At 34.2% G+C, this 14498-nt stretch overlaps 1 protein-coding gene across 2 annotated transcripts; it reads left to right on the top strand.

The window, feature by feature from the left end:
• Positions 1 to 4305: 4305 nt before the first annotated feature.
• Positions 4306 to 10022, top strand: LOC149554849 (uncharacterized). 2 transcript variants are annotated; one of them, XM_089828862.1, is made up of 14 exons: positions 4447 to 4640; positions 4988 to 5122; positions 5427 to 5708; positions 5886 to 6697; positions 6896 to 6985; positions 7115 to 7354; positions 7494 to 7715; positions 7821 to 7935; positions 8029 to 8253; positions 8415 to 8749; positions 8862 to 8997; positions 9088 to 9158; positions 9281 to 9361; positions 9594 to 10022. In XM_089828862.1, the coding sequence occupies exons 3-13, from the start codon at positions 5453 to 5455 to the stop codon at positions 9347 to 9349; spliced, it is 2571 nt and encodes an 856-aa protein (XP_089684988.1). In that variant the 5' UTR covers positions 4447 to 4640; positions 4988 to 5122; positions 5427 to 5452; the 3' UTR covers positions 9350 to 9361; positions 9594 to 10022. The 2 variants fall into 2 exon arrangements, with proteins under 2 accessions (XP_089684987.1, XP_089684988.1); XM_089828861.1 differs by lacking the exon at positions 4988 to 5122 and having other exon boundaries at positions 4306 to 4640.
• Positions 10023 to 14498: the final 4476 nt, after the last annotated feature.

The following is a 14498-nucleotide window of genomic DNA, read 5'->3' as shown; positions in this document are numbered from 1 at the left end:
ACCACCTCTTATGAGACATGAATTGTTAACACCTCGTAATATGTGTTGTCCAATGACAAGTACCATCTACCTTGGGTACCTTCCACTCCTTGCATAAGGCAGGGACTCAAGCTCTCAAAGAGCTCCTTTTTTGTATACAAATATTCGACCATTTTTTTAGTAATATCACAACAATTTATAAATTAATGTAGTTTTATATTGGTGGACTAAGTATTTTCCACAATTTTAATGACAATAAATATAATGGCTTTAAAATCATATAATGTGTAAGGAATATTTTAATCACGCTAAAATGATGTATTAAAATTAGTTTCATTCATCTTTAAAAAAAAAAATTGTTCATGTCGGTATTCCAATTCCAATTCCTAAATGTGCAACCAAACGAAGGAAATGTGTATTCTCATATTGAATTCTTGGTTAACCAAACAGGCCCAAATCGAATTCCCAAAACTGAAACCTAGATTTCAAGTTCCAGAATCTCAAATCAAGAATTCTAGATGCCAATTCTGAAATCATATTCCAGCAACCAAATAGACCCTTAAAAAAAAGGAATATATAAGAATTTCCAATTCAACGTTAGACAACGTGTGGTGCCTCTTTTGCTTTTGATTTTTTAATCCATCCAAAAGTGTATAATCATTCACTAACATATGCCAATCTTTCTACAATTACATCCAATGCAAAGCCCAATAAGAAATTTCAGCCAGTCCAACAAAACCCTAAATAAGACTTTCGATTGCTGATACACACACATACCATTGTAGATGATTTTGAAGGTATGATAATCCACATTAATTGCTTTCTTTTAACTTATTTCAGTTGTTGTCTATTTAACATTTTACTAATTTTGGTTGTTTTGCTCTGGGCAAGAACATGGTGCAGCTAATTAGGGCACCTCTTTCTTCTATCTAAAATCTTTCTATTAGTTAAAATGTTTGTTATGCAGATGTAGATTCACAAAAAATCAAAAGCCATATTTGTTTACTTAGAGGGCTGTAGATTCAAAGAAATTTGAAAAGTTTTTGGTTGCCTTTTTCTAGCCTCAATTTATTGAATTGGTTGAAGAGGGTAAGCTAAAAGATTTACAAGATGTCTATGTTGCATTAAAAGCCACCAATGAACTTAGTACTAGTGATTTGATTGTAGCATTTGACACCTTTATGGCTGATCCTGATAAAGCCAAAGGGTTCTTAATAATGAATTAAGAGGAGAGAGCTGAATATGTTAGAATAAAGTTTTTACGGATTTAGTACCTTTATTGTTGTTTATATACTATTGAGGTTGATTTTATAACTGTTAAATGTTACTAAATTTTGTGGGTTCACATCCCGTTTGATGGATATGACCAAGGATTTTCAGAATTTTATCATTTGTTTATTGGAAACTTTGGATACATCATGTAGAACATTAATTTATGTTGACACTATTAAGTTATAATGATCTGAATATAGTCTTATTCACTTGATATTACATTATTAAGTTTTTGATTTGTTATCTTTATATGTGAATCCAATTACTAGGATGTAGACTAGTCATAAATATATCATGAATTATATGATGACTGATCTAAAGTTGTTTATCACTATTTATGATTGTTTACAACACCCACCGTTCTCAGCACCGCTAAGAACTTCAAGGCTATGCAAGTGATTCACAGCCTTTCCTATATTGTGATTCATGTCCCCACATGTGCATGTGGTATTAAGTTTTCAACCCATTAGATTTATTTCACAAGTTTGATCTTCAAGTCATGTGGAAGAGTGGTATTCACATACTTCAATCTAATCTAATGCATTTTATCTAGAAATCATTTGGAAGAAGGGTGTCGTGTTTAAATTTTCTGTGTATTGAGCTTCCATGAAATATGGTGCAGTTGGAGCTAGATCAATTTGATCTCAAGCTATTGTGCATCTATGTTCTTTGTTTTCTAAAATTTCAATTTCTTCCTTCAAATTCTAAAATCTGTAAGCAAAATATAACCAGTAGTTGGTTCAACACAACCATAAATCAAATTCATCTGAACTTCATGAAGTTTGCCATAGTTGAAGCTATTGTAACTTTAAGGCTATTGTGCATCTATGTTATTTGTTTCCTAAAATTTCAATCTCACTCTTCAAGCTCGAAAAATGTAAAATCAGTGGTTGGATCAACACAACCATAAAATGTGCTTTGGAGGTTTGGAGTTTGTGTTAAAAAAGAATAAAATATAATTTGTTGAATACATCCACAAGAAGTAAGGGAAAACTCTATTATTGTTATTTCAAATTGCAAATTGTTTACTCATTCAACAATGAGCGTACTCCAGCTATGAATGTAGTATAGATTATCCACAATGTTTTCTTTTGAAGCCTTTAAAGCGATGAATGCCAACAGTGAAGAGTCCACTAATCTAAGACCATCACAAGTTTATCTTTGCTACCAAGTAAAGTTGAAACAAGTTAAGGTCATCTTAGCCACTTGATAAACATTTTATCATACTATTTATTACATAACATTTAAACATTAGTACGTAATAACAACATAAATCCTCCTTGCAACTGATATCCTGAATGTTTATATGCTTGTTTGGCCTCTACACCAATTAAGATATGGTGCATTGTTTTTTGATATAGGATTCATGGATTCGAAAGTTGTGCCCATTTATAATTTGCCCATGTGGTATTGGGGCGTGCATATTAAATGTGTCATGCATGAGCAAAAATCTTAGGTGCAAATTTTGGTGTTGTCCTAAGAGTAAAAAGATTATTAATTATGACATGTTATATATTGTATGTTTCAAACTAATGACATGTAATCTCTTTAGTATGAACTAATATTTTGTATTGTAGGGGAACAAAGGTTGTGTACATTTCAAGTGGTTTGACTCTACAACTACTCATAATGAAAAAAATCAATAGAAAATGTGTAAGACACAAGAGGTGGCCAGGGCTAACATTGGTTCAATGATAAAAGATGAAATGTGTAAAATGTTTAAGGTATGAGAGGCTGAAATAATCTTTTTACGCTACCTTCTATATGTAATTATTGGCCTCTTATTCGATCTTGTATTTTGTAGCCTTTTTCAACAATGAGCTTAATACATATAAAATTTTATTACATGTTTTGCGTTGCCTTTTGGCCTCTTACTCGACCTTATATATTGGAACCTTATGTGACAACGATTAAATAAAGATAGAAATTAGTTTTATGAGTTAACTTAAAAGAAAATTTGTAAATTTAATTTAGTTCCTAATTTAAATTTTGAAATTATTAGACTTTTTTTTTTCCAAAATTAACAATCTCAAGATAATTATATGAAAATTTGAAATATGAGAAATTATAAATAAAATGTATTTTATGTTGTGTCAAAAATATTTGTAATATACAAATAATATAAAGATGTTCAGCAATTCTTATATATTCTAACTCATTTTAAATATTATTTTGTTTAAATATTGTACAATATTTTTTATTTTTGTTTCTTACAACTTAAATTGTTCTAGTTAAATTAAAAGATATTTTATATTTCACAAATGTTATATTATATTTATTTCTATTTTTTTGAACCTTACATTTTATATATTTGTATTATTAGAAGCATATTTGCGTTTTCTATTTTATATTAGATTTTACAATACAAAATTTAGATAAAATTTGAGATTTGGTTGGTCTCAGATTCTACAATTTTCTTCAAAATAATTAATTATAAAGTTATTAAAAATTAGTAGTATTATTCATATTTAGCACTAAATTCACATATTATATAAACTACAAAAAATTTATACTTTTGTATTTTACATATAACTTAAAATTATCCATTTTAAATTAAATATTATCAATGCAAATTACATTATTAACACTGGCAATATGTGTCGTGCAATGACAAGTACCACCTCTTCTGAGACGTGAATTGTTAACACCTCGTAATATGTGTTGTGCAATGACAAGTACCATATGCCTTGGATACCTTCCACTCCTTGCATAAGGCAGGGACTCAAGCTCTCAAAGAGCTCTTGTTTTGTATACAAATATTCAATCATTTTTTTAGTAATATCACAACAATTTATAAATCAATGTAGTTTTATTTTGGTGGACTAAGTATTTTCCACAATTTTAATGACAATAAATATAATGGCTTTAAAATCATATAATGTGTAAGGTATATTTTAATCACGCTAAAATGATGTATTAAAAATAAGTTTCATTCATCTTTAAAAAAAAAACTTGTTCATGTTGGTATTCCAATTCAAGTTCTAAATGTGTAACCAAACATAGGAAATGTGTATTCTCATATTGAATTATTGGTTAACCAAAGAGGCCAAAATCAAATTTCTAAAACCGAAATCTGGATTTCAAGTACCAGAATCTGAAATCAAGAATTCTAGATGCCAATTCTGGAATCATATTCCAGCAACCAAACAGACGCTAAGAAAAGAATAAATAAGAATTTCCAATTCAACGTTAGACGACGTCTGGTGCCTCTTTCGCCTTTTGATTTTTTAATCCATCCAAAAGTGTATAAACATTCACTGACGGATGCCAATCTTTCTACAATAACATCAAATGCGAAGCCCAATAAGAAACTTCACCAGTCCAACAAAACCCTAAATAAGACTTTCGATCGCTGATACACACACATACCATTGTAGACGATTTCGAAGGTATGAGAATCCACATTAATCGCTTTCTTTTAACTTATTTCAGTTGTTGTCTGTTTATCATTTTACTGATTTTGGCCGTTTTGCTCTGGGCAAGAGCATGGTGCAGCTAATTAGGGCACCTCTTTCTTCTATCTAAAATCTTGCTCTTAGTTAAAATGTTTGTTATGCGGATGGAGATTCATAAAAAAATCGAAAGCCATATTTGTTTACTTAGAGGGATGTAGATTCAAAGAAATTTGAAAGGTTTTTGGTTGCCTTTTTCCAACTTATCATGGGTGATTATGATTACCATTTTTTTTGAAAGGGTTTCTTTTGACCATTTTTCTGACCATTATCTGTAACTGTAGTATCCTCGCGAAGGTAAATGGCATCTTCCACTGACCAGCTAAGTTTCGAGCTTAGGAAGCCTCATTAGCATCTTGTGGCATTTTATAATCTTGCGCGTGAATTGTCCTATCAACGCTCACCCGACACACTTTAAGGTTGTGTTTCCTTGCCTTCCAGCCATACTTCTTTTTGAATCTCGTTTATTCTAATGAACCCGTGGTAATTGCACCCTTTTTAGCTAATCTACATCTCACCCCTCATCTTATTGATGCCACAGGCCAGGGGACAAATATTTAGATTGTATTATTAATTTCGATTGGTGTTTAGCAATAAATTATAACGAGCCATAGCCTACAAACTGTAATTGAAGGAATTGAACTCTTACATTTTATTTCTAGTGTTTTACTGGCCTAGAGGAAATCAATTTCAAGTTGTCCCTGTTCTTTTCTTTTTCTACAGATCTCCACTTATTTGAGGTTTCTACTATGAGGACTCGTAGTGCCAATCCTGAACCAAATTCTGATTCAGCAAATAAGCTACTTCTGAAGAAAGGAGTTGGTAAAACCCCTTCAAAAACGGATACTTCAGATTCCATCAAAGAATCCGCAGCTGTTTCTACTGAGAAAATTACTGAACCAACGCCTGAAGGAAAGGTATCAATAACTGACGATCAAGGCAAGCAGACAACATCAAAAGCCTCGAGTTCTAAATCAGCAGCAAGTGTTAAAACCCCAGCAGAAGGTTTTTTCCTGTCTCTAACAATAAATTACTATGTTCATTGGATATTATTTTTTGCCTTCTTGATTAACTTAGCATTGATTGATTGTGGTTTCTGATTTTAGATGCCATTTCAATTGTATATATATCATATCTTATAATGTAATGGAAAGTGATCTGTTTTATTTTTGAAATTACCAGGGGCCAATGATGTTAAAGGAAATACAAGACCACCTAAACCAGAAGAAAAGAAAGTTACAACAGTGGACAAAGTTGGTGCAGATGCAAAGACAAAAACTGCTGTAACATCGAAGACAAAAGGAATTGATGCTTCTAAACCCAAATCTACGAATCCTTTGGCTCATTCCCAGGTGAAAAATTCTGGCCCCAGTGAGGAGAAACAGAAACATGTAGTTAAGGCAGGACAGAAAGAGGTTAAAATGGATGAGAAACTAACTGCATGCACTGGTAAATCCAAAGAAGATTCTCTATCCAATAAAGTTGTTGTAGAGGGCAGTGACTCCAAGGCAGAAAATGTTGTAGAAAGTCAGCATGATCCCGAGGTAGCCATGGAATCTGTAGAGGGGTCTGGTGGTGAGGAAGGCGAGGAAGAAGTGGACCATGAGGATCCAGAGCATGAAGGTGAGGGAATTGAAGAATACGATGGTGAAGAAGGGTATGAAGAAGCAGAGGGTGAGGAGGATGAGGGTAATTATGAGGATGCTGAGGCAGGCGAAGATGAACTTGAGGAAGATGTGGAACATCATGAAATTGAAATGCCAGCTGTTGTACAGGAAAGGAGAAGAAAAAAGGAGCTTGAGGTTTTTGTCGGAGGACTGGACAAGGATGCAGTTGAAGAGGATCTAAGGAAGGTGTTTGCACAAGTAGGAGATGTAGTTGAAGTCCGCTTATTGAGGAATCCACTAACAAATAAAAATAAAGGTTTTGCATTTGTTGGATTCGCAACCACAGAAGAAGCAAAGCGTGCTGTAGCTGAGCTCAAAAATGCTAGCGTATGTGTTTTTTTCCATCATCAAAAGTACCGGATTCTTCTGGTTCAATGTTGATTTTTTATTTATTTTAAAATTTAGATATTTTCTAATACATTTAATGACTCACAATTAATGAATATTATATCAACAAAAACTTACAAGCATTCAAATTAAGTAACTGAAAATGTAAATGAAATTTAAATGAATTACATTTTTCAGATTCGAGGAAAGCGTGTTGGTGTGGCTCCCAGTGAGGACAATGATACTCTTTTTTTGGGTAACATTTGCAAGACATGGACAAAGGAAGCAGTAAGATTCTAACTTTGCAACGTTTGTTGGCCAACTGAGTGATCTATACTTTATAGTTTATTTAGTAAAATATCTTTTCTATATTGACAATGGCATTTTGGTTCTCATTCAAGTGGCTTGAATTTGCAGGTAAAAAAGAAGCTTAAGGATTATGGAATAGAAGGTCTGGAAGAGATCACTTTGGTTGGTGATACTCAGAATGAAGGGTTAAGTCGTGGGTTTGCCTTCCTTGAGTTTGGCACCCATATGGATGCAATGAATGCATACAAACGGCTTCAGAAGCCAGATGTTATTTTTGGAGGTGACAGAACTGCCAAAGTGGCATTTGCTGAGCCCCTTCGTGAGCCGGATGCAGAGGTTATGGCCCAGGTTTGTCTTTGAATTGTAAAATCCAATTCTTTTTTTATTTCGGTAGTTGCTTTGATATTTTTGTCTTTTTTTTTTCAGTTATTGGTTCTATCATTTAAAAGTAAGAAACACAAATTTATTGTAGATTTTCTTAATGTAGGTGAAATCAGTTTTTGTTGATGGACTTCCACAATTTTGGGATGAAGACCGAGTGAAGGAACACCTGAGAGCGTTCGGAGAAATAGAAAAAGTTGTGCTGTCTCGTAACATGCCAACTGCAAAGCGAAGGGATTTTGGATTTGTAAATTTTGCAAGTCACAAGCAAGCTCTTGCATGCATCGAAGGTTTAAATAACACTATGATTATTGAAGGAGAGGCTAAGGTGATTGCATCCTTATTCAGTAAATATCCCTTTTGGTTCCCTGTGGAAAACATTGTCATTTTCCATTTTATAATCACATTTCTAATGGTTGGTATGTCTTGACAGTTAAAGGTCAAAGTTAGACTTGCTAATCCACTTCCAAAGAGTCAAGCAGTGAAAGGGGGAATGCGTGGAGGATTTCCCATTGGCCACACTGGCATTGGCATTCGAACTAGACCAGGTGAGTTTTACCAGTGTTTATTCTGCAAAAAAGCTTGTTAACTAGAGGGTTTTACCTATGGATTGTTAGTTAACACAATTAACGTTCTGTTAGGTTGGAGGAAGCTTGGAGTTGGTGAAAGATACCCTTTCAAGAAAATAGGGATGACACGAGGGAGGGGTTTTATATCGAGAGGGCATGGTCGAGGACTTAAAAGTCATGGTGGAAGATTGTCAGTGAGAGATGATGATGATGTAAATGATCTATTTCGTACTTTCCGTGAACAGCTTATTCGAGATGAAAGGCAGACCACTAGCGGTCGAGCTCGACGACCTGCAGGTATTAGTGATTACTGATTTTCCATTTTGTCTAAAATGAATTGTATGAAAGATCTATGCATCACATTGAGTATAAGTTAAAATCTATTGAATTCGCTTATGCCTGGTCATTGAGTTAATGATGCTTAGTGTTAATATTTGAACAATTCTATTGAGATGTAGGGACTTTAAGAAGGGGTTCTCATAGAGGTTACTCAAGACAGAGTGATGCATATTATCGTCGAACTTCAGCTGCTGCTAGAGTGGGCGAAGACTATGTCAGCAGGTCTGTTTCTGGAACCAGACCAATAGCATACAAGCCTAGTTATGTGCCAAGACGCAGCAGTTTGCCACATGCTGGAGCAAGGGCTGCCCTACCAAGAAGGCAATCATTTCCACCCTCCGAAGACCTCTATAGCAGACGCTTGGACAGAGATCTCGAGGACACTCGCCTTAGACCTGATACATACACATACGAGGATGTCAATCCTGGAATGAAGCGCCCATATGCTGCAGTGGTATAAAATGAAATTTCTATTTTGATAAGGCAATGAATGTGTATGCACTAGAGATTAGGAATTTCCAACATATAATTGACAATAAAATGAATGGAATTATTCTTTGTATCAGGATGAACATTCAGGATATGTTGATCCTGGTAGAGGTCATGCTCGAACTCGTTATGATTATTCTGGTCCTGTTTCCAGTGGTACACGTTATTCAGGTCATCAAACACTTGCCACTACATATGACGGTCTTGCAGCAGGTTAGCACTTTTCAAGTACGTGCTTGAATTTTGTTCCTTTTACACAAATGCATATTCCTAAATAATTTTGGTTAATTTTCTTATTTGAAGACTCTGTTGGAACTGGTGCTGGACTCTATTCCTCTGGCTATGCGGGGACTAGTGATTACTATCGTTCAGATGTAAGAGTCTAGTTCCAAATGCTTGGGATTTTTTAACTTCAATACAGTTGAAAACATAAGGTTAAAAGTTGATCATTTTTTATATTTTTACATTTCGTGGTTTAAAAAACATGAAACTGCAGGTGGGTGGTAGTTCTTATTCATCGCTTTATGGAGGCAGCCGTACACTGGGAGGTGGCTCCTATTATTAGAGTGCAACACTTGTAAGCTCTTAACTTTTCATTTTTAAAAACCAACCTTGCAGTGATTCATGCACTACACTTGTTTGACTGAGATTGCTTGTGCTAACTGGAGTTATTTCTTTTTTGTTGAATTTATATATTTTCTTTCCTTTGTTTTCAATTATAGCAATACAACTTTGTGATAAAGTATTTGGGATTGCTTTGTAATGTCATTTGAGATAAGCATCTGATAACGAATATTTGAAAAATGCAGAGTTATTCAAAAGGATTTAATTGCAGGAGTTTTTTGTGGTCTCTGAAATTTAGTGTAAATTGGGGCAGATGTTAAAAGGGTGCACAGGTTACTGGAATTTCCTATATTTTCTTAAGATCATTGGAACCTGAGATATATGGAGGAAGGCCTTTACAGTTGTACTTGGGGATATTGTCAGCGTGGAATGTATTGAAGATAATGATTTGCCAATCTTGTTCAACATTTACATAGTGTGGTTCATTTTCATTTGATTTTAAGCTACATATATTGAATTGACGAGTAAGAAAGGTGTAGCATTGTTGGATGCCCAAACAATTTACCTACTTATTACGATAATTTATCATTTTAACTTGTAGAGAAGAGACATCCAAAATATGTGATAATTTGTTTGGACATTAATCAAAACTTGGTGGTAATATTGTATATGAAGGGTGTGTGCCATGGGAAGATTGTATTTGGAAATTTGAAATTTGCATTAGTGAAAAATTGATGCTTGTTGGATATACTGAATCTGCAGAATGAGTCGCAGTATGACGACAGTTTGGCTATGTTTATAATGAGGATGGTCAAGTTTGAATGCCGCAATATATAGTCATGATGCTGGACTTACCAGAATGCATTGGAGCCATTTCACTTAATTGGTTTCTTTTCTGAGACTAAGTTTACTTTTTCTAAATACTATTCCCAATACTTTTTGGATGGATTAAATGAATGCGTATGTGGCACATAGACTGACAAATAGTAAAGATAATTTGGAAGATGGCTTTATATGCCTTAACTCTATTTCCTGACTTGTGCATCTGTGTTCTTTTGATCTCTACTTCTAAAGAAATATGCCTGGCACATGCTAGAGGCAAGTATTGTTGTACAGTGCATTGAAGTCCTTGTGTTTCTGCCAGCTTAGAGGCTTTTTATTCCCTTGGTCATAAAGTTGAGATCATTTTTGGGAAAAATAAACTCGGAAATTTTTGTTACATTGAAGTCCTTAAGATTATTTCAGCTTTTTCGGCATATCGGTTGCCTGGTGATGAAGTTGGGAGCATTTATTGGAAAAAGAATTCAGATGTTTTTGCTCAGATCTGCACTAAGATATGTGATTGAACTGACAAATTTTATGGAATTTATGGGCAAGATAAGTGCAAAAAAGTAAATTGGATGTTATGTGCACTTGAGATGTTAATGACATGTACTATACCCAAATTGGGAGAAAGGAGACATTGTTAATTTATACATGTTATGGGTTTTACAAGGGTACATTCTACAAACAAGTGCATCAAAGTAGGGAGGAGATATATACTTTAGGGTCCCATATGTCATTGAAACAAGGCCAGTTATTATTAAATGTAAAGATATGTCAAGAGACATTAGTTTATTGGAGAAATGTGGTCCACCGAAATTGGCAGTACATTTGGTCATTTTCTTGGCTTTTACTTTTTGTGAGATTTTCTTAATATTGTCCCCAGGCTTAATTAAAGCTAAGTGAAGGTCAATACCTTTATCTGATGTATCAGAGTTGTCCTATTGGTAGGCAAGATCAAATTGCTTGGTTGCAACAATTTTTCTAATTTTTATCTCAAAAATGGTTTGAAGGACAGAATGAAAGTATATTTCGAAATAATAAAGATAGATGGCTATGGTGGCACAATTAGTTTGTCCTATATTTGTGCTGTTCTATATATAATTAAATGAGGGAATACAAACATAATTTGATGATCATGAAATATGATTGTGAGGAGTTGATTGGTTTTTCAATGTGGATGCCACATTGCCAGTTTCTATTGTGCTATGATTTGGTTTGTCACATAAAGTTTGCCTTTTTTCAAGGCTTGACTTGTCCAATAGATTATACTGTCTAAATATCAACACATAATGTATTAGAGCGAAGTCTTTATGCAAATGCTTTGGAGTGCATTCTTGGTGATTTAGACTTGATTTCAAAGTTCTTTGGCTGTGACTATTGGCTTTTTGGTACATGTGATGATTTTGTTTGGCAATTGTATAAAAGTTGAGAAGAAACGGGAGTGAGTAAAAATTGGCCAAGTAGTAAATTGCAAAATAGTAGTTTGGACTAAAAAAACATGCCCACAACCAATTTGAGGTTTCAACTATTGGAATGAAAATTTGCTACTTTGGATCAATAAAACAAAGAATTGACAGATGGGAAGATAAGTAGTAACCTGATAACTGTATTTGTTGCAATTTTTGTTATCTGTACCAGGTTGTTTTTCAAAAGTAAGAATTTATTCATGTTCATAATTTACAAGAGAATCAGCTGACACAGAAGTTAAAAAGAAGGGCAAGGAGCTTTCATGGCGAGGCTAGAAAAGTCATATGCTGAGACACTTCATTCCAGTAGTCATGGCAAAAATGATTAATCTAGAATATTTTGTGGCACTTAGACCAAATTTCAAAATACTGAAACAAAAGTACAGAAAAAACAGGCAGGCTAAAAACTGGAACAATTTCATCAAAAGGCGAGTGGAGCAGCCAAAGGATGCAACATTTAAACATCTCAAAATCTCAGATTAACTTCTGTGTTATTTGAGCTGTCTCTTATTTTATAATACTTTTGATGGATGTGTTGTGATATCACGTAAGGAAATTGTTTGAGAATAAGCAAAACGACCCTAGCAATATATGGTAGTAATATGTTTATAGAAATCCTTGTTCACAGGACTAACAATATACTGGGATTATCCAGAACTTTCAGTGAATTGATTCTGCTGTCCTTAGCTAAGATTAAGGTACTGCACTGAAGCAATATTTTTCCTTGAAGATCCAAAGCCCAAAGCATATTTAAGGCAGGTTGCACTGTTATAGAAAAGATCTCCTACAACCTTGGCAGTGCCCATGTTACCCCTTTAGAGCATTTCTAGGGACCCAAGAATGAGAGCTTAGGTTCCAGAAGACCAGCATTTCTTGCTGTTTATATTCCCTTTAGAGCAATTCTAGGGACCCAAGGATAAGAACTTAGGTTCCAGAAGACCAAAGCATTTCTTGCTTTTTACATTCTCAAAAATATTTCCTTGGGAGTAAGAAAAGTGATTTCTGAAGACCAAGGAGCACTGTTGGGATGTCCCGGAGAAAGGAGTTAGGGGAATAGGAGAATTGACATGAGAAATGGTACAATCCTTTGCCTGTTTGGCATAAGCACCGACGAAAAATTTGATCTTTGTTTACTTTTTGTTGTTTGACAGAGAGCAGGACGGTTGGATTTAGCAATATAATCCGAGGCAAGCTGCTGATATTCTGAGCTAGGGATAGATAATATGTGCCATATCTGTATATACGATTACACCCACTTGAACCTGTAAGCAGTTTATAAACATCACTGATCGAGTATAAACCAGATTCTTTAACAGTGCAAGTCACCAATCTGTTGAAAAATAACATGGTATTGCAGGTAAACCAAAGGTATGATGACCAGAAATAATGGGTCTTAACTGCAGCTTTATTTTGTCAGAAACAAATTAGATCTCTTTTTGTCTTCTAAAAGTCGAAAATAGGTGAGAAGAGATAACATCCTTAGCCTTTTCTATGTTTCACCAAATGTAGTGCAACAAAGGGAAGTGATACCTGTAAATTTTCATATTACATCAATTTAGTTGGGTTAAATTGCCAATTTATGGGAAACTGAAGTACACAATCAACAAATTGAATTTAGATATATAATAGCAGAAAATAAAGAATTTGGAGTTGGACATCAAAGCATCATTAGTGATGATGCATTGCACACATGTCTATACAATGCATTGTGGTCTTCCTTCCACATCATACTAATCTTGTGTTGTCAAAAAGATTTTCTTGGGATTTTGAACCTACCTGAACAACAAGAAACAAGGGCAAGAGCAATGAGCTGGGGGGTTACTAGAGGATATATAAAGTATTGAGACTAAACTAATCTATGTGTTTAATGAAATAGAAATGAAAATGACAAAGGAGAGTACAAATGATGCAAACAAACTTTCAAGTTGATGAATGGGAAACTTCTAGCTAAGAAGAAAGAAATTGTTGGTGTTGCTTAGGGTCTATTGACCTTCACATGTAGTGAAGATTTTGAAAAAGGTAAAATGATTAAGTTTATCTTAAGTATCTTTAGGAGGGTAAAGGTAGTGACAAAAATTTCAATCCAACTCAACAAGTTAGCATGTCAATGCGAGTGAATTCATAGATTCAAGCATCTCAAGTTGTGCTTAGGTGGAGGAATTGATCCTTAAAAAGTGGTGTTGGTGAGTTGTTCTGATTCATTGTGAGTGATTTCCACCAATCTGGGCAGGGAGAATGTGGTAACATGCTAAAAAATGACAATCTAAACAATAAATTGTCATAGAACATCAGTGTGCTGGGGAAATTTATGTCATGCAAGCCTCAAGACGTTTTCAACTCTTGGAAAGGGTAACTACTAGAAAATCTTAAGGCCAACACAACTGAATCACGATTTTTGACAATAGTGTCTATAGGGATGAAACTTTGACACCATGTTTGTCAAAACGCTATTTGAGATCAACAAAAAAGTGAGACCAAAATATAATGTGAAATTACAAGGAATTGTAATTTTTAACGTTACATGATACAAAATGCTAGAAAACAGGGATGCCATTCACCAAGGGCAATTTAATGGTGGTGAGTACACCCTTAAATTCATTGCACCACATCTTCAAATCCTAGTTTATAAAGGTTTTTATAGATGGCTCTTGCCTTAATCTATTAAAAGCATTTGCCACGTCTAGCTTTAGCACCATTACTTTCTAAAAGGCAATAAATTGTTATAGAATGTTAGTTTGTTGTGGAAACTTATGTCATGAAAGCCTCAGGATGTTTTTAACTCTTGGAAAGGGCAACTACTAGAAAATCTTAAGGTCAATACAACTGAAGCATGTTTTTTCACAATAGAGACCATAGGGA

This window comes from Cupressus sempervirens, chromosome 5 (assembly GCF_028749045.1).
Source record: "Cupressus sempervirens isolate cs-2001-9-10 chromosome 5, ASM2874904v1, whole genome shotgun sequence".
In the NCBI taxonomy this organism is placed as follows: domain Eukaryota; kingdom Viridiplantae; phylum Streptophyta; class Pinopsida; order Cupressales; family Cupressaceae; genus Cupressus; species Cupressus sempervirens.
This window is presented reverse-complemented; position numbering and strand designations above follow the sequence as displayed.